General features: G+C 46.6%; 1 protein-coding gene across 1 annotated transcript; it reads left to right on the forward strand.

The window, feature by feature from the left end:
* The first annotated feature begins 3,375 nt into the window (after positions 1-3,375).
* Positions 3,376-6,846, forward strand: FZD2 (frizzled class receptor 2). Its single transcript, XM_043999766.1, has one exon. The coding sequence runs from the start codon at positions 3,615-3,617 to the stop codon at positions 5,328-5,330; it is 1,716 nt and encodes a 571-aa protein (XP_043855701.1). The 5' UTR covers positions 3,376-3,614; the 3' UTR covers positions 5,331-6,846.
* Positions 6,847-21,598: the final 14,752 nt, after the last annotated feature.

A 21,598-nucleotide genomic window follows, 5' to 3' on the forward strand; every position in this document is an offset into this window, starting at 1 on the left:
TAGAGTGCTGGACCTGGAGTCAGGAAGACCTGAGTTCAAATCTAGTCTCAGACACTTACTAACTGTGTGATCCTGGGCAAGTCACTTAACCCTGTTTGCTTTAGTTTCTCATTTGTCAAATGAGCTGGAGAAGGAAATAGCAAACCACTCCAACATCTCTACCTAGAAAATCCCAAATGGGGTCTGGTGGACTGAACAAGAAGCCATGTGAATCAAGAGAAGGGAATGGACCCAAGAGAAATTGTAGAAGAAGAATCAATAAGTTAATTGGATATGTTGGCGTAAGAGAGTGAGGAAGCAAGAATGACTCCAAGGCTATGAACTTGAATCACTAGAAGAATGGAAGAATGGTGCCCTCAATAGAAATGGAGACGTTAGGAAGAAGGGTGAGTTTTTGGGAAAAAATGATAACTGCATTTTAAAAAATATGTTGAATTTGAGGTACTTGTGGGATATACAGTTGGAAAAGTCCAATAGGCAGCTGTTGATTCGGGACTGGAGGTTGGGAGAAAGAATAGGACCAGAAATACAGATTGAGAGGTGATTTGCCTACAGCTGTTGAACCTCCTGAAGCTGATGAAATTACCTAGAGAAAGAACAGAGAGAAGGCATTCTCGAATAATATCGGGTTTGCCCACAGTTCAGGGGTGGGACGTGGATGATGATTCAGGCAAGGATACTGGATGGCCAGATAGGAAAAGAACCAGAAGAACGTAGTGATAAAACCGATAAGAGTATCCTTGAGTCAACAGTACAGAGTGTATCAGAGAGAGAGATGAGTATTGAGAAACGGCCCCATTTCTATCTATTTCTCTATCTGTCTATCTATCTATCTATCTATCTATCTATCTATCTATCTATCTATCTATCTATCTATCTATCTATCTATCTATCTATCTATCTATCTATCTATCTTTGGCCATTAGATGCTTTTCAAGAAAAGTCCCCGCTCTAAATCTTATAAAAACTCCGAAGAAGACCCGACCTCAGCTTCCTTCTCCTTTGTAGCTGAACTGGGAATTAGGTCTCGAAAAGATGTTTCGAACTAGAAAGTAGTTCTCTAGAAGTCTGATTCTACCCACCCCCCCAAAAGTGGTGCTAGAAAAAAATAAATTATTGTAATGCTAAAAAAGAAAAAAAATCTGTTAAGTATTAAAGGCACTCAAACATTTGGGCGGGGTGTGAGTGGGGTGACAAAGAAGATGATAGGGGTCGGGTAGAGGGAAGATGAGGATGAAGGTAAGGGGCAGGCTTCAGACTGGAGAGAGGATGAGGAAATAAAAGGGGTGGGGGGTGGATGGTTTCTTAGAAGGGGAAGGAGTTTGGAAGAAGAGAGGGTTAAAAGTAAAAGCCAGAGGGAAGTTGAGATAAGAGCCTGGGGAGGCGGGGTATGTGGGAGGTGGGGGGAGTGAGTGGGGAGGAGAGAAGAGAACAGATGTGGCAACCCAATCCTGGATTGGAGGGAAGACACGAATCCGCCCTGATATTTAGGGGAATCTTCTTCTCAGGAATGGGAAGGAGGCCTGAACACATTTTCAGGTCATAAAATGACACCCTTTTGGGTACAAAACACAAGATCTGAAGAATTTTAAAAATATCAGTTTAATCCTTGCTAAATTTGCCTCCCCCGTATCTATCTGACTGAGGATGGAGTCTTAAAAGGCTTTCTCCTCTCCCGGTAGGAAAACAACAGACCAGGCAGAAAGGGCCTGCTTTAGCCCAAACCGAGGGGCAAAGGGGCTTTCGAAACTCAATTTTCTTTCTTCTCTTTTTTTTCAAATCTCCATCCCTTTGGGGGAGACAATAGAAATAATTGATTCATCATCCAGTTCCAGGCCCCAAGGGAGATTTACATGCAAATGTCCCATTCTCCCCCAACTCCCCCTCCCCCCAACTCTTCAAATTAAAAACCCAGGCAGAGGAAATCAAAGAAAACCCTTCTCCTGGGCCAGCGGGAACCGCAGCTGGAGGGCCCAGAGGTGAGAGGCCCCCAGGAGAGTGAGGAGGAGGCAGTGTCCCCCACCTCCTCTCCCTCCTCCCCAGCCCTTTTTAATGCATCCAAGCTCCCAAAGGTTTGGGGGCGGGGTTAAACAAAGCCCCCATTTCCCAGGAGAAAGTACCTGAAAGTTGCCTGGGGGAAAAGCGGGGGGGGGGGCATTAGAAGGGAAAGGAAATTTCCCCATAGCTAAACTTCCTTCTTCTCTGCTAGTGTCCAGATTCCTCCTCACCCTCCCTCCTTTTACACTCCCCCCCATTGACCTCCGATTAAGACCTTCTTGTAAATGCAACTAAACTTTGCTTTGCACAATTAAAATTCACTTGGGAAGAGAGGGAGGAGGGAGAGGGAAGGAGTTACCTCCCCCTCTTTCCCCGGCGGTCTCTCTCTCTCCCTCCCCCACCCAGAAAGAACTCTACACCTCCCAGCCCAAGGAGTTCCCGAGTTTTCTCACTTTAAGGAGCCTCGGTACACAGAGAACCATAATGGGTTTCTTTGTGCTAGCTACGGGGCAATTATGCCCCTGAGTCCTGGCCCCTTTAAGAGCCTCTTAAAGAGACAGGCTCCCATTTCTCGAAGGGTTATTTAAGGGTGTGGGGCGGAGGGGGGGGGGGTAGGGATACAAAAGCCTACAGATCTATATTTAGGGTGAGATAATGAAATTCCTATAGGGTCTTGCTCCTTGAAAAGGCGAAAGAAAGAAAATCCGGCTTTATTTTTATTTTTAAGAAAAAGTTTCAAGATTAAACCAAAAGTTCCAGGACCTTTAAAGAAAGTTATTTTCAATTGATTTGAAAAGTTCTGGAAAACCAGGGGGTCTCAGGGGCCTGGAAGCAAGAATGGAAGTGGGGCTAGGGGAGCGGATTTAAAGGGCCCGAAACTATAGGTTGGATGGAGTCCCATCTTTCCCTAAAAGGGATCGGTCTGGGCCTAGATTCTCTGAAGCTTTTGTCTGTCCATGTGTCTGTCTTTGGGTCTCGCCGCCGAGACTCCGGGGAGATCCCGGCTCAGGCCAACAGCTCCGAATATAATAATAGCTTGTCTCTTTAAAAAGCAAAAGGGGTGGGGGGTGGGGAGGAAAGTTTTGTTGGCATCTGGTTTCTGATCTCATTATGTTGTGGTTGACCAATCCTGCCCTCGGGGCTGGTCCCTGGGTTTGAATCTGATTGGCCAAGAATACATTTTGGGAAGGGGCTTAGAGCCCGCAGGGGCGGTTTCAAGGTTTCCATTTGGGGGGGCCGAGGAGAGGGCGGGGCGGCAAGCGGGGGGCCCCCTTGAAACCGACTAATTGGGAACGGAGAGGCCGAGGTGAGGGCTGGAATAGGCACAAAGGAGTCGCTGGGCTGGGAGGGGGGGGGTAGAGAGAAGAGGATAGACGAGTGGAGGAGGAAGAGGAGGAGAGGAAAGGAAGCCTAGCTTAAGCAGCTTCAGCGGCTCAGTCTGGCCCGGGAGAGCAAGCAGGCAGGCACCGTTCCCCCCTCCCCCGCCCCTACTCCCCAACTTTTTCAAGAGAGAAAAGTTTGGAAGAGGAGGCGGCGGCCGACGGGAGCTGTAGTGATCTCGGGGCGAGGGGAGGGGGGGAACCTGTGATCGAAAGTGGAGGGGGGGGGCGGCCAGCATGCGGCCCCCCAGCGCCCTGCCCCGTCTGTTGCTGCCTCTGTTGCTGCTTCCCGCCGCCGGCCGGGCCCAGTTCCACGGGGAAAAGGGAATCTCTATCCCGGACCACGGCTTCTGCCAGCCCATCTCCATCCCTCTGTGCACGGACATCGCTTACAACCAAACCATCATGCCCAACCTGCTGGGCCACACGAACCAGGAGGACGCCGGGCTCGAGGTGCACCAGTTCTACCCGCTGGTGAAGGTGCAGTGCTCGCCGGAGCTGCGCTTCTTCCTGTGCTCCATGTACGCGCCCGTGTGCACTGTCCTGGAGCAGGCCATCCCGCCGTGCCGTTCCATTTGCGAGCGCGCCCGCCAGGGCTGCGAGGCGCTCATGAATAAGTTCGGCTTCCAGTGGCCCGAGCGCCTACGCTGCGAGAATTTCCCCCGCCACGGAGCCGAGCAGATCTGCGTGGGCCAGAATCACTCTGAGGACGGCGGTCCGGCGCTGCTCACCACAGCCCCCCCGGGACTGCAACCTGGAGGTGGGGGCACCCCGGGAGGCCCCGGAGGCGGAGGAGGCGGCGGCGGCGCCGGGGGAGGCTCCCCACGCTACGCCACCCTGGAGCACCCCTTCCACTGCCCGCGGGTGCTCAAAGTGCCCTCCTACCTCAACTACAAGTTCTTGGGCGAAAGGGACTGCGCCGCCCCCTGCGAGCCAGCGCGCACCGACGGCTCCATGTTCTTCTCGCAGGAGGAGACGCGTTTTGCCCGCCTGTGGATCCTCACCTGGTCCGTGCTCTGCTGCGCCTCCACCTTCTTCACCGTCACCACCTACCTAGTGGACATGCAGCGCTTCCGGTACCCGGAGCGGCCCATCATCTTCCTCTCGGGCTGCTACACGATGGTGTCGGTGGCCTACATCGCGGGCTTCGTGCTGCAGGAACGGGTGGTTTGCAACGAGCGCTTCTCGGACGACGGCTACCGCACGGTGGTGCAGGGCACCAAGAAGGAGGGCTGCACCATCCTCTTCATGATGCTGTACTTCTTCAGTATGGCCAGCTCAATCTGGTGGGTCATCCTCTCTCTCACCTGGTTCCTAGCGGCTGGCATGAAATGGGGCCACGAAGCCATCGAGGCCAACTCTCAGTACTTTCACCTGGCAGCCTGGGCAGTGCCTGCCGTGAAAACCATCACCATCCTGGCCATGGGGCAGATCGATGGCGACCTGCTGAGCGGGGTCTGCTTCGTGGGGCTCAACAGCCTGGACCCGCTGCGGGGCTTCGTGCTGGCTCCCCTCTTCGTTTACCTGTTCATCGGCACCTCTTTCCTGCTGGCTGGTTTTGTGTCCCTTTTCCGTATCCGCACCATCATGAAACACGACGGTACCAAGACGGAGAAGCTGGAGAGGCTCATGGTACGGATCGGTGTGTTCTCTGTGCTCTACACCGTGCCGGCCACCATCGTCATCGCCTGCTATTTCTACGAACAGGCGTTTCGGGAGCACTGGGAACGCTCTTGGGTCAGCCAGCACTGCAAGAGTCTCGCCATCCCGTGCCCGCTGCAGTACACGCCGCGCATGTCCCCCGACTTCACCGTCTACATGATCAAATACCTCATGACCCTCATCGTGGGCATCACGTCGGGGTTCTGGATCTGGTCCGGCAAGACTCTCCATTCCTGGAGAAAGTTTTACACCCGGCTTACTAACAGCAGACACGGGGAGACTACAGTCTGAGGACACCACACCTCCCGCCCACCCCATCCCTGCCCCTCTCCCCCTCCTTCACCTCTCTCCAACCCCCCAGTCGTTGGGGAAAGTGCCAATCCGGGGCGTGAGCAAGAGTGACTTTCTGACCAAGGGGTGCGAATGGGGAGGGGGTGGGGAAGGCCCACAAACTTATTTTATTTTTTTAAAATAAATCTAAACCATTTTCGGGTTTTTTTTAGGTTGTATTTTTCCCAAAAAACTTTTTGCGCCCCTCCCCCCAAGGTTTGTAATTAAAACTGTAAATAGTCTTTGTAAATTTAATTATATATTTTCTATTTAAAAAGAAAAAAAAGGAAAAAAAGACCAGCAAGAAACACCACAGGCTGGGTAAATGGGGAGGTGGGGGTGAGGTGACCCCTTTCTTGACAGCCTCCCTTTCCCCCTAAGGTACGAAGTTTTTGGTGATTTGGCAGGGCTGGGCCTGTCGGAGGAGCCACCAAGACTGAACGCTGTTTTTGTTGGCTGTGAGGAATTTCTTGCAGTTGAACTTCTGTAAAAGCCAAATTTTGTGATCCTTTCCCCTGATGCCGGAGTTGTGGAAGCCGTTCTGTATTAATAGACAAGACTTGGAAAAATATTTTGTTTCTTCATTCTCTTCCTCTCCTCTCCTCTCCTCTCCTCCTCTCTCTCTCTCTCTCTCTCTCTCTCTCTCTCTCTCTCTCTCTCTCTCTCTCTCTCTCTCTCTCCCTCCCTCCCTCCACTCTCCACTTCTGCTCCTCTCTCTCTTTCTGGAAATCTACCAAGAGAGATGAAGACGTGGAAAAAAAAAAAAAAGGTGGGGGAATCGGTGGGTTGAGAGTATGGCATGGCCTAGCCTGAGCTCCCCAGCCTCCCTTCCGGCCGATGCAAGAATCTCTCTCCCTTTTAACTTTGTTTTCGAAGAACTACACCTCCCCCCACCACAGTCCCCAGTTTGGATTTGGTGGGCAGTTGCATTGTGAAGTGTGGGTTTTTTAAACAAAAGGGTATCCCCACCTTGAAACTCAACCAGCTTCCCCCTTCTGCCAGTGACCCATGAGAGTTGGTTTAAAGGGGGGGGGGGTGTCAAGATAAGAGGTCGAACTACAATGTCCCCAGATAAAAGGAGCTTTGAGGTCCCTGGGCCTGGCAAACTGTCCCTTACTTCCCTGCCTTCCCTCTCAGCCAGCCCCCCAAATTTAACCCCCCACCAGAACCACCTAAACTCCTGGTACAGACTGTCACTTGGAGCGCATATGTGTGCCTTTTTGAAGAGCAATAAAAGTGTGTAAGGGGTGGGGAGGGACTGGTGGGATTTGAGACTTCTCCTTCCTAACAAAAGACTGCTTTTCTTTTCAAGTTTCTTTTCAAACTTGACCAGAAGAAAAGGTGGGTATTGGCTGTTTGTGAAGGTGGGGTGTTGGGCTGAACAGAGGTGTTTACATGACATTCTATATCCCAAGATCCAGAGAATGTTTATAACAGATGTTTCTTATCTTTTTTTTTCCTGAAATAAAATTCAAGACTGAAAAAAAACCCCAAAACCAAACTCACGAGCTTGAAAGTGATATATAAAGTATCTTCTTTGTGTTTGTCTTTGATAGAAAAATCCCAGGTTCTTCCGTCCTTCCCTAACCCTTCCCTTTCCTGGTTACTTGGGACTAGTTTACAGTTTGATTCCATAGCATTGATTTCTGGACTTGGTGGAGGCAGGAACTTCAATTTAAGAGAACTATTGAAGACTGGCACAAATCGGGTGTTTTTAAACGAAGTAAAGGGGTCGGGCAGTCAGGTGTCGGACACAACTCACTTTTTTTCACCATCTTGATGTGTCAATCGTACAAATTAAACGCCAATAATAATAATAAAGTGTATTTAATTATCTTTGGGAGATCTAGCCCTTTAATTGTATTTAACTGGGCTGTAACATTTTATTGGTTTAACTAAACCACACCTCCTCCCCCTCCCACCCTTAGCTATATAGGAGAGGGGGTGATGGGTAGATAATGAATCTGGAGCCTTTATGGGCCTTTCTTTTTATATGGGAAAAAGAAAAATAGCCCCTTAGCCTTCCTCACTCTGCCCTTTGTCAGGGTACCGTTTTAGGAATAGGATGGGCCAGGACCACAAAGTTAAAATTCTTGCAGGAATTTGTATAAGGGTGTTTTTAGGTGGAAAGGATAGAAGAGGTGGGGAACTAGAAATTGTTTGCTATTAATGGAAGCCCAGTGAGTGAATTGTTTGGAATAATGAAACAGAAGGAGGGAAGGGAAAAAACACTCCTCCAAACCCAGCGTTCTGATGGTCCAGGTTGTGGATTGCAAAGAACTTTCACTAAATAGCCAAGTCTCTTTGGAGCCCAGGCCTAAGGCTTCTCCTCAAACTCAGGAATTTGGAAGGGCCTGAAGCTTGTGTTTTCTAGATTCAAAAGTAACTCAAACAGAATCACCAGGAAAGAGTTAAACAAGTTGTTAGCCTGTACGTGTGACCCCCCTCAAAATGATGGAAAAACCCTTTGGATCTGCTTTGATTTTTCCAGTGGCTGGGGGTGGGGGTGGGGGTGGGGGCGGGACTTGAGGAGAAAGAGGAGGAGGAGGAGGATGATACATATAATCCTTTTGTTGATTTGAGAAATGCTTAGATTGAACCAGGCTGAGGCTTTGGTGTATCACACACACACACACACACACACACACATATATATATATATATATATATATATATATATATATATATATATATATATGTGTGTGTGTGTGTGTGTGTGTGATACACAATATACACAATATATATATATATTTGTGTATATTCACTGAAATATACCATAAATGTATAATATGTATCACACTTTTATGTATATACATACTTATGTCCTCCTTCAGAGACAATTCTATCATGCTCTCCTTTCCCCTTTTGTCTATTTTAGGGGTGATGGAGTGAGGTAATTTTGAAGGCTGAATTGGGGTTCTGGCCAAGAGGAAAAAAAGCACAATGCAAGCTCCACCCCCTTCCACAAAGGAAGGAGACTTAATGGGGGGGGGTAATTTTATAATTTTCTTTTTGGGGAAATCCACTCCCCTCCCCCCTTTTCAAGGGAATACGTGAAAACACTGACCTTGAGTAAAGTGGTCTGGAAGCCTCCCCTGTCCATTTAACTTTTTAAAAAAATTGTTAGAAGGCCACTTTATGGTGAAATGAAGCAGACGTGAATCATGGAATGAATGTATAGAAGAGGAAAAGGTAAAAATCTGAACTTGCAGTAAGGGGAGATATGAGAAAAAGTTCATTTAAACCTTCTTCCCTCACTCCTCTCTTGTCATGATAGGAAAACTAAAATGAAATGTGGAATTGGAGTTGTGCTTTTGAGATTCCAAATCATCCAGCGACAGAAATCTTTCCATAAAGTCAATGGGCTGGTTAGAGACCCTCTCTGGGGGGTAGCTAGGGGGTGCAGTGGATAAAGCACCGGCCCTGGATTCAGGAGGACCTGAGTTCAAATCTGACCTCAGACACTGGACATTTACTAGCTGTGTGACCCTGGGCAAGTCACTTAATCTTCATTCCCCCTCCCCCTAAAAAAAAGAGACCCTCTCAGGGAGAATTAGGCCCAAGCCTTGGTGGAGGGGCTGGCACCAAGGAGAAATGCTCTCACCTGCAGGGCTGTGCTGAACACTTGGCTAAACTAGCCCTGGGCAACCTCCTGGGGCCTGTTCCTTCCCTCCCAGGGTTTAGCTGAGTTCCTCTTGATCCCCCTCCTCCTTTCACTGAGCTCCTCCTAAGGCACTACCATTTTCCTCCCGTGCCCACCCCACTGCACTTGAAAACTTTTCCATTAGTTTAAAAAAAAATGTTTCCCCTTTAAGAGGCTCCTGTAAGAGCCAATGCCAGAAAAAGCCATTTCAGTTTTCCAAGACAAAACTCTTCTGTGTGAATCCTGGGAGGGAGCAGGGATGGGGGCAGGCTCAAATAGAACCCCAAGCCACTGAGCTCCTGGGTTATTCCAAGAATCCCAGCAAGAGGCAGGTCACTTCCTCCACCTGGACTGAGGCCCTGGAAATGTCTGGGGAGGGGAGTAGGGGAAACACTCATTACCCCCATGTTCCACCCCATGGGGACCATGTCTGTTGGGCAAAAGCTCTGGACTGGATGTCTCTTTTTTGAAAAGTGAGAGTGGAAGTAGAGGCTTATGCCTCTGAGAAATCATTATCTTAGGTCTACAGGGTGGTCCCACTGTGGGGTACCGGCTTCTCTAAGAAACCTATTTCCATATTCTTTAAAGCCACCCTCCTTCCTGATATCCCTGTCTCAAAAGAGTGCTGGGTCAGGGTACTCAGGTAACCCACAACTGAGAGGACCGAGGATGGTCAATTCAGTCATGCGTGCTAAGTTTGAGGAACCCAGGTGTCTTCTAAACCTGTTCTTGCCCCTTGGGAGCTAGGTGTGACTGTGGATAGAGCATTGGACCTGGATTCAGGAAGATAAGAGTTCAAATCCAAGGGGCAGCTAGTTGGCGCAGTGGATAAAGCACCAGCCCTGGATTCAGGAGGACCTGAATTCAAATCCAGCCTCAGACACTTGACACTTACTAGCTGTGTGACTCTGGGCAAGTCACTTAACCCCAATTGCCCCGCAAAAAAAAAAAACCAAACAAAAAAGAGAGTTCAAATCTAACCTCAGATCATTACCAGCTGTGTGACCCTAGGCAAGTCACTTAACCTGTTTTTCTCCATTTCTCCACTATAAAATGGGGATAATAATACCTACCTCCCAAGGTTGTTGTCAGGATCAAATTAGATAATATTTGTGGAGCACTTCACAAACCTGCTCATCTGCAGGTTCACTGGGGCACATATCTAGCTAGAGACATGGTTACTTAACTTGGGATCTGAAAGTGAGAAGATTTCGTCATTTTCACAGTAAACTCTTTTTTTTTAAAGTGAGGCAATTGGGGTTAAGTGACTTGCCCAGGGTCACACAACTAGTAAGTGTTAAGTGTCTCAGGCCGGATTTGAACTCAAGTACTCCTGATTCCAGGGCCCGTGATCTATCCACTGCGCCACCTAGCTGCCCCCTCGTCATTTTCATTGTAGAAGGAACTAGGAATGGCAAATAGCAATAGGCTCTGAGAGTAGGTGGGATGAGGAATTTCTGGGTTCCTTATGCAAGGGGGTCTAACTTAAAGTCCACAGATGCCCTGGAAATATCGGGGGAGGGGAAGTGGGGGAAACACTCATTAACCCACATTCCCCAATGGGGATGGGGAACATGTCTGTGGGGCAAAAAGCGTTGTACAGGATACCCCTTGGTGGGGGGTGGGGAGTGAGAATTCCCCCCTCCAGGGAAAGGAGATAGATTTTAGAGGGTTTGTGACTTTGAATGAAAAAAAAAGTTACATCCCTCCCGAGTATAATTGGTTCCCTTTGTAGTCTTATGTATAATCTTTTATTTTAGGCATTTAAAAACATTATTCTGAAAAGAGGTCCGCAGGTTTCACCAGACTGCCAAGGGGGTGTTTGCACAAAAACGGTGAAGAAGCTACTTTAGAGGGTTTTGCTTTCAAACGGGGATGAGAGCTGGAGATTCCTCAGTGGCTAGGATAGGATGGTTGGATTTGGCGGGGAGCTAGAGGTTGGAGGCCAAGCTAGTTTGAACAAAACAGAACCAAAGTGGCTTCTTTGCTCTGTTTTCTTCTGCTCTGCTTTTCAGGGCCCTGCCCCAGCTTTAAGGGGGTGGGGGGAAGAGAGAAATGGACTAGGTCCCTCTCCCTTCTCTGATTGGACAGAGATGTCCTCCTCGCCTGAGCGCACAGGGCATACATTCAGGAACACTCTTCATCAGGGCGGTGGGCTTTGAAGCTGGCTAATTAGGACTGGAGCTTTTCACAGCTGGCTTCTTTTGAGCCCCCTCCCCCTCCCCCTCTCTCCGTCACGATCAGAGGAACCCCTGCCCAGTCCCTCCTCCTCCTCCTCCTCCTCCTGAGACCCTGCAGCTCATTGAAACCACCTGAGGAGGCCCTTGCATTTGGGGACTGGAAGAGCTGAGCAGCTAAAAGAAAGTGGAATGTGCTTTGGGGAGGCGAAAATGCATATATGTGTGTGTGCGTGTGCGTGTGCGTGTTTATTTATTTATCTGAAGAGCCGGGACATAAACTCTCAGAGTTAAACAGTACTTAAAGCATCTTCGTCCTTCCTCCTGCCCTCCCCCTTTGCCTCCGTACAGGCCTTGGGGGGCATTCTCTTCCCTTCCTACTCCTCTTCATTCCTGTCCCAGCTGTGGAGAAGAGCCAGCACCCTAGCTGGGGGCTGGACGCCGGGGCCCCTTTGTTTGAAAGCCAAGCTCTCTGAAGCCTCCAGCCCCCAAACCGAGCCCTTATAATTAGTCCCAATCAGGGTGATTATTTGTGTTTATGTCGGGACCTTTTTCGGAACTCACATCCCCAACTGTGATTTCATTCCAGACCTGGGGGGTGGGGGTGGGGAAGAGAGGGAGGGTTAAAGAAATGGGATACGTATCTACGTATGGGGAGAAGGGGGGCCATGGTGAGAGGGGAGGTGGGAGGTGGGAAGGGATGGGGGGGCAAAGGAAGGATGGGAGGAGAAAGTTGGTGAGGAGAGGAATGAGGCTGAGGGGGGAGGGGGGAAAGAGAAGGGGGAGGGGAAATTGTCCTCCTGGTTTCACAAATGTTGGAACTGCTAGGCCCCTCTTAGTGTCACTCTGCAGGGTTACTAGCTGGGTCAGGAAGGAGCCCCAGCATCCTGACCCCCAGCCTGGAGCTGTTGGCCTTCCTGGCAGACTCTGTGGGTGGGTGGGCTTGTGCCAATCGGAAATGACTTGGACATAATTAACCCAAATAATCACCAGCCCCAGCCCCTGGGGTGGAGGGAGGGGGGTGGCCAGGCCAGCCACCACTGGGCTAGCAGCCACCACTCCCCTTAGATACTTCTCTGTTTTTCTTCTCTCTCTCTCTCTCTCTCTCTCTCTCTCTCTCTCTCTCTCTCTCTCTCTCTCTCTCTCTCTCTCTCTCTCTCTCTCTCTTTCCCCATCCCCCCCAGCTGCTGTCTGAGGCATCCTAGGCTCAGCAGTGCTGAGGGGTTAAGCTTGCATTTCAGAAATATCTGGATGGTGGAGTCACTGAATGAAGAGGGAGGCTGGGAGTGGCTGTGGCCCAGAGGATGGCCTCCCCTTATCTCTTGCCTCTGGGCCTGTGGCTGTGCCTCGCTCCCTCTGTCCAGCTCTGAAAGGAAGCAAGAATACTTCTTTTTTTTTCTTTCTTTCTTTTTTTTTTTTTTTTGGTGAGGCAATTGGGGTTAAGTGACTTGCCCAGGGTCACACAGCTAGTAAGTGTTAAGTGTGCAAGAATACTTCTTGTGAAGATGATAGTGTATATTCACTGTTGGGGGGGGGCGGTCAGATGGTAAGGGGTAGGACAGACAAGAGTCAGAATCTCCTCTAGGCAGGCAGGCTACTCCTAAGTGCCCTGGAGGTGAGGGGGGAAGGGTATTGGCCCAGATTCATGAGCTCTTCCTAGAATCTGGACCTCAAAGGAAGCTTTCAGAATTGTAATGTGGCTTGAATGAAAGTTTGTGTTTGTGTGCTTGTGTTCTGTGGTGTGTGGCAAGATTGGGGAAGGACAGCCTAATGTTACATGTATGTGTTAACTGGTCATTTGTTCAACAAACATTAAGCACCTATTATGTATAAGATAGAGTGGTCAGCATGGTGTGTGGAGAGAATTATGCCTTGGGATTAGGAAGGACTGGAATGAAATATTGCCTCTGACTGTGACTAGTTCTGTGACCCTGGGCAAATTATTTCATCTGTGTCTGTTTTCTCATCTGTAAAATGAGGGGATCGGATTCACTGGCCTCTAAAGTCCTTTCCAATGCTAAATCTATAATCCTATGATCTTCCATGCTGTCTGTATGATCCTAGACAAATCATTTTAAAATTTCTCCATCCTCTAGACAACTAGCCAAGACTACAAGTTGCAGATACGGTGTCAATGGATATTGATAGAGAGATTTTCCTTATCCAGGGAGTTCCCCATGCCAAGCACAGACCCATCCTAGGCTATGTATAAGTATTGTGATAAATTTAGGAATATAAAAGGGGGTGAAAATTCCATTTCTAGTTCAGGCTCTCATCACCTCTCGTTTGGATGATTAAAACAGCCTCCGAATTAGTCTCCCTGCCTCCAGACTCTATTCATCTGAAGAAGAGATTGTCATAAAGCCTAGGTCTGACTATGTCAGCCCCCTACTCAGTAATGAGAGGGATATAGGGATATGCCCCTCTACTGAGAGGGAAAATGCCCCTCTCTCAGTCTAGTGATCTGATCCCAAGGTCTTAGAAGCCCCCCCCCCATCTCTCTCTCTCTAGAGCTCGAAAAAACAGGAGGTTACTATCCCCCTGCTAAATATAGGCATATCGGCTTAGAAGTTGCCTCATACTAAGGTCTGCATGCAGACATGACAGAATGTTTGCTGAAACAGGAAATTTAGGATATTTTTGCAAAATAACCCATGGCTAGACTCCTCAGGTGAAGCACTCTGACCTAGGAGAAAGATTTATTGCTGAACATATAGTTTCAACCTAATTACTGCATCCTACTTAAAATAGATGTCTGTAAAGGGTATAAAAACTGCTTGAGGGGTGGCTAGGTGGCGCAGTGGATAGAGCACCGGCCCCGGAGTCAGGAGTACCTGGGTTCAAATCTGGCCTCAGACACTTAACACTTACTAGCTGTGTGACCCTGGGCAAGTCACTTAACCCCAATTGCCTCACTAAAAAAAACCAAAAAAACAAAAAACTGCTTGATTCTTTTTTGTCAGGCCAATGAGGGTTAAGTGACTTGCCCAGGGTCACACAGCTAGTGTCAAGTGTCTGAGGCTGGATTTGAACTCAGGTCCTCCTGAATCCAAGGCCAGTGCTTTATCCACTGCACCACCTAGCTGCCCCCTGCTTGATTCTTTATCTCTGTGTGTCATACCTCCTGGTTGCTCCAGTGAGTGTGTTGCACCTTTCTTTCAAAAGAAATAAAATCAGTGCTTTGACCTCCTTTCTCCTCGAGTCTCAATTATGGGGTCAGTGGGTGTATTTCCCATCCCATTCAGTAAGTTCCAGTGTCTCCCTGTTACCTCCAGGATTCAGATCACTATGGTTCTCTTGGCCATTGCACCCTCACTAACACATATACACATTTTTACTCTATGCTCACCAAAGGTGACAGGCAGAAAAAATCATGTCATTACCATTTGGAAGCCTTGAACCCTAAGATCATGGCTATAAGTTAAAGGCTTTCCTATCCCTTTGAGTTTCAGTTCTTAAATACAGAGCAGGAACTAGGAATTCCTTAACTGGGGAAAAAAATAGGGAGGTAAAGGAGTCAGTTGTGCAGAGGACAGTTTCATCATAGTTGTAGTTCCAGGAGCAGAGGGGGCAGCCCAGCCCTTAGAGAGCCTGATGAGGTTGGAGGGAAAGGTGGGCCTTGGGAAAGAAGGATTTCAGTGATGGGAGCATGGGGATCGAAGCCTGAGGCCAGATGAGGGAATGGGGTTGTAATATGCATTTCAGGTTCACTGAGCACCATAAAGTAAAAGGTGGTAGGATATAGCAGCCTCCAGAAAAGCACACATCACTCCACCCTTCTGGTAGATATTGGCATCCTGGGGACAAAGCTAAGGTTGGTCCATCTTAGTTGTGAACCCGCTCAAGTGTCAGTAAAGAACCCAAATGGAGACTTCCAATTCAAGGGCCAGTATGAATGAGTCAGACATTCACTGTCCTCTTCCTCCTATGGCTCAAGAAGGTCTATGAAATCTTCCAACATCCTCATTTCCTGACATAGCCATTGCTCCTGTGGGAGGAACAGCATCTCTTCCACTTAGGATAGGTAATGGAACTATCTCTGAATTGTAACTGGTCCAGGGGACCATCTAGAATCATTGAGGTTGCTTCCTCTTTGCCTAATGGGCACAAGATGTTCTCCAGACTTAATGGACTTCCTCCTAATGAGGCACCTACTCAAGGGTTTTTCCACATGGAGATGTGGGGCCCTTCTTCTAATTGACCTAATGCTGTGCTTTGGTGTATATTTCCCCCCATGCTATTGTTCAATCAACTTCTTTTTGTGAAATATCATCTGGTCAATGAGTATGTCTTATTTCATCCTAATCCTGAGCCGGAACTACTGCACTGGACTCAGTCAGGCCTGGTCCAGGACAGCCCCTTTATCTTTTCTATCTCTTTTCGTAGCATAGTATAGTGGAGAGAGAATCAGCCTGACTTGGAGTCTTTAAGTCAATTCTATCTTCTGACACATACTGTATGAACCTGGGCAAGTCAATTAGTTTCCAAGTGCTCCCAAGGCCACCCTGTAGGACTGTAAATTATGAAGGAGGTACTGATTTGTTGGGGCAGCTATGTGGTACAGTGGATAGAGTGCCAAGCCTGGAGTCAGGAGGACCTGAGTTCAAATATAGCCTCAGATACTAGCTGTGTGACCCTGGGCAAGTCACTTAACCCTGTTTGCCTCAGTTTCCTCATCTGTAAAATTAGTTGGAGAAGGAAATGGCAAACCACTCCAGTATCTTTCCCAAGGAAACCTCAAAAAGGCCTCATGAAGAGTCAGACACTGAAGAGTCAGACTGAACAACAACTTATCTATGCTGTTCTCCCATACTACATTGATTGAGGGAAATTTTCCTCATCAAGAGTTCTCTATGCAATGAAATGATAGGATCATAGATTTAAAAATATAATCAAGCGGCAGCTAGGTGGCGCAGTGGATAGAGCACCGGCCCTGAAGTCAGGAGGACCTGAGTTCAAATCCGGCACCAGACACTTAATGCTTACTAGCTTGTGTGACCCTAGGCAAGTCACTTGGTTCCAATTGCCTCACCAAAAAAAAAAAAAAAAGAAAAGAAAAGAGAAGATATAGTCAATAAGACACTCTCCAAATTAAGAGTCTTTTGTGAAGGCTTAGATCTCCCGCAATTCATGGAATTGGAGTTTACAACTCATCTTCCTATTATATGAAATTCCACCTCTATTTGGAGGAATGGAAGTTTTAAATTCCTAGAGCAGTATGACCTCTTAAGAACTCAATGGGGATGGGAATAATTGATGGATTAGAAGTGATCTGATTTTGGGGGCAGCTAGGTGGTTCAATGGATAAAGCACCAGCCCTAGATTCAGGAGAACCTGAGTCAAATCCGCCTCAGACACTTGACACTTACTAGCTGTGTCACCCTGGGCAAGTCACTTAACCCCTCATTGCCCCACAAAAACAAAACAAAAAGCAAAGAAGTGGTCTGATTTCCTAATGCTTTGAGGGATCCTTATACATCTTAGAGTTCCATCCAGGTTTGTTTCTTTCAGCAATTCTAGACTCATTGGCCTTGCATAGCAGGAATCTGGACAATTTGTCTGGGATCCTTATGGACTCTGGGCCCATAGCCTGACGCTCAAGAAAACCTAGAAAACTCTGTTTTACAGAGGGAAATTTGATCTGTTCATTTTTTCACCAGGGTGTGATTTACCATCTATTCAGATCTTTATTTTGGATTACCCTAATTACTGCAGACATCCAATATAGAATTTTTGTCTAGGATGGTTTGGTTTGTCACCTAAGGGTGAGGGGCTAATAAAAAACAAAACCATTTATTTTATTTTTCCAATGATTAAACATTTATTTTTTTCTCTCTGTCCCCACCCTCATTAAAAAAGAAAGAAAACAAAAACCCTTGTAACAAATATGCATAGTGAAGCAAAATAATTTGAGGTACTGATTGTAATTAGCTTCAAATCCCAAACTCATTTTTGGAGACCTCATATGGGACTAGACTTCCCTCAGAGGAGAGGTTAATTTTTTAAATTTCCTTGTTTTCTTTTTATCCATGTTTTGTTCTGCTTAATTTTTTAAAAATTCTCATTGTTTTGGGGTTGGGACAGAAACTTAGAAGCACCAAGGCAGGCAGGCATGAGCTGTAACAACTTTGTAAAATTTTATATGCTTGCCAAATTTATATAATTAGGTATTGGCATGAATGTAATCTCCAGTTCCACCAACTGTAAGAGGTCTAGAACTTCACAAAAGACTGTTAATTTGAGGACTTTCAATGAATTAACTGTATTGTTATGGACTTGCTTGGGACCTAGTACTCAGCACTGGAGGAGGCAGTCAAGAACTGTGCCTGATGAATGAATGAAAAAGCATTCGTTAAGCATTTACCATGTGCTGGGCAGTTTGTTAGGCACAGTTATAGGGATGATTTTAGAAGCAACATAATGTTTAAAAAGAAAAAAGCTCAAATTCATTTATATAGTGTTTAAAGATTTACAATCAATTAACAAGTATTTATTAATTGCCTCTTATGATCCAGGTATTGTAGCACTGGAGATAAAAATACAAAAGTGAGACAGTCTCTGCCCTTAAGAACTTTGCATTCTAATAAGGGGGCACTGGGAAAGGAAATGTGATCTGAGAAGTCCCAGAGACAGTGAAAGAGCCTTAGAAGAGTTTATTGACCCACCTTTCAGGTAGCAATTATAATATTTACTTGCTTACTGTTCCCAGAGGAAAGGTGGACAGGGGGATGGTGGTGGTTGTGGTGGTAAGGGAAGTTTGAGTGTTTACAGGGTATAAGTGAGATGTGAAATAAGGTCTGAGCCCAGGTAGATATAGTGGGTGAGTTTGCACTCACCCACCAATCAAAACAGCTCAACCCCAGGTTGTTGTTTTGTTCAGGTCCTGTTCCACTCTCTGTGACCTTATTTGGGGTTTCTTGCAAAGATACTGGAGTGGTTTGTCATTTTCTTCTCCAAATTATTTAGAGATGAGCAAACTGAGGCAAACAGGGTTAGTGACTTGTCCAGGGTCACATAGCTAGTGTCCGAGGCTAGATTTGGATTCAGGTCCTCCTGATTCCAGGCCCTAGTTCTATCCCCACGACAGAATCCCAAAGCTGAGTGCATTACTGGAGGCTTGGAGGGTAGTTGTTCCAAGTGGGGTCAGGGAGGGGAAATCAGCATGGCAGATGGCAAGATACTCAGGTAGGCTCTGGTTCCCGGTAAATGATTTTGTTTTAGGTGCAGAGCATATGGCTTTCCCTTCTGGCTAGCAATGACATAAAATACATATTCTGGCTCTAAATAGTCACTTCATATTGATGAGATCTTTAGTGAAACTAATCAGAAACAGTTGATGAAAATGAAACTGTAGGTACAAACCTCAAATTCTTTTCCACTCCTCCCCAACCTCTAGGGAACACCAGGAAATGAAGGCTTAGCCTTGGGTCCCTTAGTGATGAAGCAGGGTCTATTGGGGGGAGAGGGAGCAAACAGCAAGAATGGCTCTGGCTCAGAGACCGCTGCTAAAACCTACCCAAGGCACCAGAGAGCTATCCAGAATTGGGGATATGGCACATGCAATCATTCAACTCAACAAGCATGTATTAAGAAACTACTATATATCATGTATCAGGCACTGTGAGGGTTGCTGGGGATACATGGGTCATTGTTCTCAAAGGCACCTTAGCTTGATTTGCTGGGACACTATATATTTTGTCGTTGTTATTGTTTTCCCCCCCTAGGGCTATGAGGGTTAAGTGACTTGCCCAGGGTCACACAGCTAGTATTAAGTGTCTGAGGCTGGATTTGAACTCGGGTCCTCCTGAATCCAGGGCTGGTGCTTTATCCACTGTGCCACCTAGCTGCCCCCAGGGACGGTATATATTTTAACCTGGGGACATGGAATATATACGAGATGGATGGAGGAGTCATCAATCAATTTGATGAGTTCCTCAATCCATCCTTGTTTGGAAGCATCTAAGAGGTACTTTCACACAGAATATAGGGGCGTGCCCACTTTGGATAGGACACAGGCACTTACTCCTGACCAGGTATATAAATGTGAGCTGGGAAACCAATTTACTCTCTGACTCTTGTCTGTCTCTGTGTCTCTCACTGTCTCTTGTCTTTGTCTCTGTCTCTGTCTCTGTGTCTCTTTCTATTTCTCTCTTTGTCTCTGTTTCTGTCTCTCTGTCTCTGTCTCTTCCCCCCATCCCATTCACTGTTAGACTTGGAGTAAGTAGGCCATTTTGCAACAGAAAAGGAAACCTGTGCATGGGCCCAGGTAATGCAGTTCTTCTTGGAAGCACATGACAAGCTGCTTGTGTTTGCCCAGGTGTCCTAAAGAAGAGAGTTCCTGGCTGCTTTCTGCTTCCTGTTTTTTTTTTTTAAATTAATAAAGTATTTTATTTTTTTCCGTTACATGTAAAGATAGTTCTCAACTTTTGTTTATACAAGCTTTACAATTTCAGATTTTTCTCCCTCCCTCCCCTCCCTCCCCTCTCCCCTAGACAGCAGGTAATCTGATATAGGTTTTATATATATATATGTATAGTACACACATACATACATAATAACATTAATCCTATTTCTGCATTAGTCATGTTATAAGAGAAAAAATCAGAGCAATGATGAAAACCTCAAAATAGAAAAAAACACAGCACCAAAAACAAAAGAAATAGTATGGTTCATTCAGCATCTATACTCCACAGTTCTTTTTTTTTTTTTTTTTCTCGATTTGGAGATCGTCTTCTATCATGAGTTCCCTGGAACTCTTCTGTACCATTGCATTGGTGAGAAGAATATAGTCCATCACAGTAGGTCAACACTCAATGTTGATGATACTGTGTATGATGTTCTTCTGGTTCTGCTCCTCTCACTCATCATCAGCTCATGCAAGACCCTCCAGGTTTCTCTGAACTCCTCCTGCTCATCTTTCTTACAGCACAATAGTATTCCATTGTATTCATATACCACAACTTGTCCAGCCATTCCCCAATTGATGGGGCACCCCCTCAGCTTCCAATCCTTGCCACACACGTAAAGAGCAGCTATAAATATTTTTGTACATGTGGATCCCTTTCCCCTTTCCATGATTTCTCTGGGAAAAAGACCCAAAAGTGGTATTGCTGGGTCAAAGGGTATGCACAGCTTTATCGCCCTTTGGGCATAATTCCAAATTGCTCTCCAGAATGGTTGGATAAGTTCACAGCTCCACCAACAATGCATTCTGCTTTCCTGTTTTGAGCATAAGCCAGACATCAGAGATAAGAGATCTGAGATCAGAGATCTGAAATCTGAGAGTAGACTTTCCTAGCTCAAGAGCTGGTGGCAATCACGGCACCAAGATATTGCTGCAGAAATACACGACAAGAGCACACATATGCATTCCTGTTTCTGCCCAAAAAGGGGAGTCCCAGCTTTTGGGAATTACCTCATTGGTAATTATTCAAGTTCAAGAGTTCGTGGTTTGGGGAAGCTAATAGAGCACTGGCTCTGAAGTCAGAGGGATCTAAATTCAAATCTGGCCTCAGATACTTACTAGCTGTATGACCAAGAGCAAGTCACTTAATCTTGTTTGCCTCCCCTCTGCGCACCGCTGTCCCCAAAGAGGAGTTTATGGATTCAAGAGTTCAGGTATTGGACCTTCTAGAGAGAAAGAATGAGATTTCTATTTATCGTGTTCCTTGGGGACAGAGGAGAATTACTTTCTTGGAAAGCAAGGCCAGCAAGTTTGGACAGGTTCAATAGGGTCATTGCTTGTTCAGCAATCACCAAAGTAGTTACTTTCCAAAAATCACTGGGATGTTACTATGAGTCTTAGGGGTAACATTGTATCATGATGGGAAAGAGGTATTCACATCATTCTCTGCAAGGTTGCCGTCAATGGCAACTCCAAGTTTACTTCCCTTCTAGCAAGAGACAAGGACAGGAATGTTATTTGAATGGTTTGTGAGCTCCTGCATTGGATTCTGAGCCTTTGTGTGGTATACATTTTCTGTGGGGTGAAATAAGCACTGTCGTATATCTCAGTATCTTAGGTAGCATCCCCTCTGGGCTTACTCCCCCAACTTGCATTCATGTTTTTCAGGTTGGATTCTTAGAGGGTGACTGATACCTCAGTTTGTAGAGGTAAGCCCATAGAATTCATAACACTATAGTCCATGAGCCCCTACTAGTGTGCTTCCCATAAACAGTTAGCCCATAGACTCTATTAGCTCTTAGAAAAGGCATTTACTCAAATGGCATAGCAAGAATAGTAGTTATGAAATATTTCCCCCATAAACCTGGGGTTCATTCTCCTATACATACATACATACATAGGATTCACATGAGCATAAGCAACTAAATTTCTGGTGTTGCAGGGCTGGAATTCCTTTCTTCATAGAGTTCCCACACTGGGTTTCTAGGATCTGCTTCTCTCTTTT

The sequence above is a fragment of the Dromiciops gliroides genome, chromosome 4 (genome assembly GCF_019393635.1).
Source record: "Dromiciops gliroides isolate mDroGli1 chromosome 4, mDroGli1.pri, whole genome shotgun sequence".
Lineage (NCBI taxonomy): Eukaryota > Metazoa > Chordata > Mammalia > Microbiotheria > Microbiotheriidae > Dromiciops > Dromiciops gliroides.